This window comes from Citrus clementina, unplaced genomic scaffold, assembly GCF_000493195.1.
Source record: "Citrus clementina cultivar Clemenules unplaced genomic scaffold, Citrus_clementina_v1.0 scaffold_3, whole genome shotgun sequence".
NCBI lineage: Eukaryota > Viridiplantae > Streptophyta > Magnoliopsida > Sapindales > Rutaceae > Citrus > Citrus x clementina.
This window is the reverse complement of record NW_006262339.1, coordinates 24,495,265-24,497,892: the sequence shown is the minus strand read 5'-3', so window position 1 is coordinate 24,497,892 and position 2,628 is coordinate 24,495,265. Positions and strand designations below refer to the sequence as shown.

General features: G+C 34.4%; 1 protein-coding gene across 1 annotated transcript; it reads right to left on the bottom strand.

Annotated features, from left to right (window-relative positions):
- Nucleotides 1-382: 382 nt before the first annotated feature.
- Nucleotides 383-2,343, bottom strand: LOC18048493 (TMV resistance protein N). The gene is made up of 2 exons (XM_024187210.1): nt 1,831-2,343; nt 383-1,289 (listed from the first exon to the last, which is right to left on the bottom strand). Exons 1-2 carry the CDS (start codon nt 2,301-2,303, stop codon nt 383-385), a joined length of 1,380 nt encoding a protein of 459 aa, XP_024042978.1. The 5' UTR covers nt 2,304-2,343.
- Nucleotides 2,344-2,628: the final 285 nt, after the last annotated feature.

The window sequence follows — 2,628 nt, the reverse complement described above, 5'->3', positions numbered from 1 at the left end:
ATGCTTACAAACGGTTATGCAACCTGTCATCGCATATATAATTCATTGCTACATCATCTAACCACTATTGTTTTTTCTAATCATTGCCACTCTTCTATTAATTCTAAGACTCATCAGTTCGAGCGTATGTAAATATATGCACATCAAGTTTTTAAACACTACATTATTCCAAATTAATAATCCACAACAAACTGCTTACCGTATTATATGTAAGAACTTCATAGATATCCTCATGATGCCACAGCTGACTGCGGTTTCCAGGATCAATTGATTCTTGTCGAACAATTTCCCTACCCAATTCTTGTAGTAAATCATGCATTGTTATCTTTTTGTGTGAATCAATAGCAATGAGAGATTTATCAACAAGAACACTCATTCCTATTTATGGGTAGAAGCCACTTGCATTAAAAAATTTCATTACTAGATCTGCATCCTCACCTTGAAAGAAACAAGCAACATCAAGGAAAATATTTTTCTCCTTATCGTCCAAACTATCATAACTTATTTTTAATACCTCAAGAATACTTGGATGGAGGATTCTTTGCAATTTATCTATTGCACTTTCCCAGACTTCTTTTTCCCTTTTATGCAGAAAGCAACCCAAAACTTTAAGAGCTAAAGGAACACCTTGAGCATATTTCATTACTTTGCTTGAAAGTTCCTCATAACCAACATCAGGATGGTTTTGTTTGAAGGCATGTCGACTGAAAAGCTCAAGAGCGTGATGATATTCTAATGCCTCCATCTCATATATTTTCCTCACCCCCCAATTTCTAAGCACTTGTTTATTTCTGCTGGTTATTATGATTCGACTCACAGGCGTCAACCAATCAAGACTTCCGATTAAGGATTCTAACTGGCTAAAGCAACTCACATCATCAAAAACAATCAGAACCTTCATGCGGCTGAGCCTTCTAAAATTGAGCTCAATATCAGGAATCATATTTTTATCCTTCAATAAATTTGCAACAAGTTTTTGTCGCAGGCAAGCTAATCCTCCCGGTCTTTGTGACTCTCCTCTAACATTTTCAAGGAAGCAAGAACCTTCAAAATATCTAGAGATTTTGTCGAAAGTAGCTCTAGCGACTGTTGTTTTGCCTATACCACCAATGCCCCAAATCCCTAAAGCATAAACATCTTTCGACTGAACACCTAATAAGGATTCAATTTCCTCAATTCTTGATTCTACTCCAACCAGCTGGTTTTTGTTATCATTCGGCCGAAAAACTTGATCCAGCAGTCTCTTTGAAATGTGATTAACAGCTTCGTTTATAAGTTCCGATTCAGGCCTACCAAATACATAAAATTAGCAGCAGTAACTTCAAATAAGGGAGATTGCTAGTTTTCCAATTGAAAATAATATATACCACTTATTTTTTTTTATAAGGATAATATTGTAAAGTGATGGTACCAGAAGAGTTATTAAATATTGTAAAAAGAGTCAGAATAAGTAGTATATATTGATTTGAGTAAGGGAATTTACAATCTCCCTATAAATTAATAACTCTTTAATTACAGGAATATGTTATATGTGGAAGAGATTTTTTTTTCCTAATGGTATATGAGTAAGAGATTGAAATTGATTAAAAAACGACAGAAAACCATTAATTTTGTTAAAATATATTGTAAACCTCTGGAGCTTTTATTATTAATTCTGCAAAAATTCTTTTATAGGAGTTCAAAAGTGGGGAAGTTCAAGAAGTCTAGAATTTAATGCATGAAAAAATTTAAAAGTGTAGTTTATCATCTGGAAAATTTAACTAAGAGTGCTGCGTGAATTTTATTTACAGTGTTGAATATTAGTATGCGAAATTAAAAGTAACTTTTCACCTGATGTTAAGAGAATTAAAGCCAGACAAAGTGGCTGCCTCCTTCAAAGCATTCCTCCAAGTCAGCAGCTTCTTTGAATTTTCCTTAAATCTTTCTTCAAGCTTCGAAAATGAATCCCCAAAACTCCCAGTTTGGTTTCTCACGTCTGATGGATCAACCCGATAGAAAACCGGAATCACAATCTGTGCATACTCCTTCTTGCACTCGAGGATCTTTACAAGTTCATCGAGACACCATCTGGAAGATGCATACCCTTCTGAGAAGACGATAACAGAAATGGCTGATGCTTCAATTGCATTCACCAGTGACTCCGAAATTTCGCCTCCTCTGTTAAGTTGGTCATCAATGAAAGTTTGGATATTTTGTCGACACAGAGCAGAATAGAGATGGCTAGTAAAGTTGTCGCGGGTGTCCTCTCCTCTGAAACTAACAAAAACATCATACTGCTTGTTGTTTCGAGAAGAAGAAGCCATAATCAACAGAAACAGTTGAATTGATTAGAGAGAGATTTTGATTCGGATGAAACCAATTATTGAACCAAATGTGCGTGACTCTCTAGAATTATATATAAATTATCGTTAAAAATTGAGAGAAATTATTAGTTTTACCATATAACGAGTAAATGGAGGCTTTCATTACGCAGGGGATTATGATTAAAAAAATAACAAATTATTTTCTCAACCATCCAAAGAAGCTTATCGACAAAATAAATAAATAAATAAAGTCATCGGTGCCTCTTCTCTGGATATTTGCATAATATTATTGGTTATGTACAGGTACATCCAATCTTGATTAAAA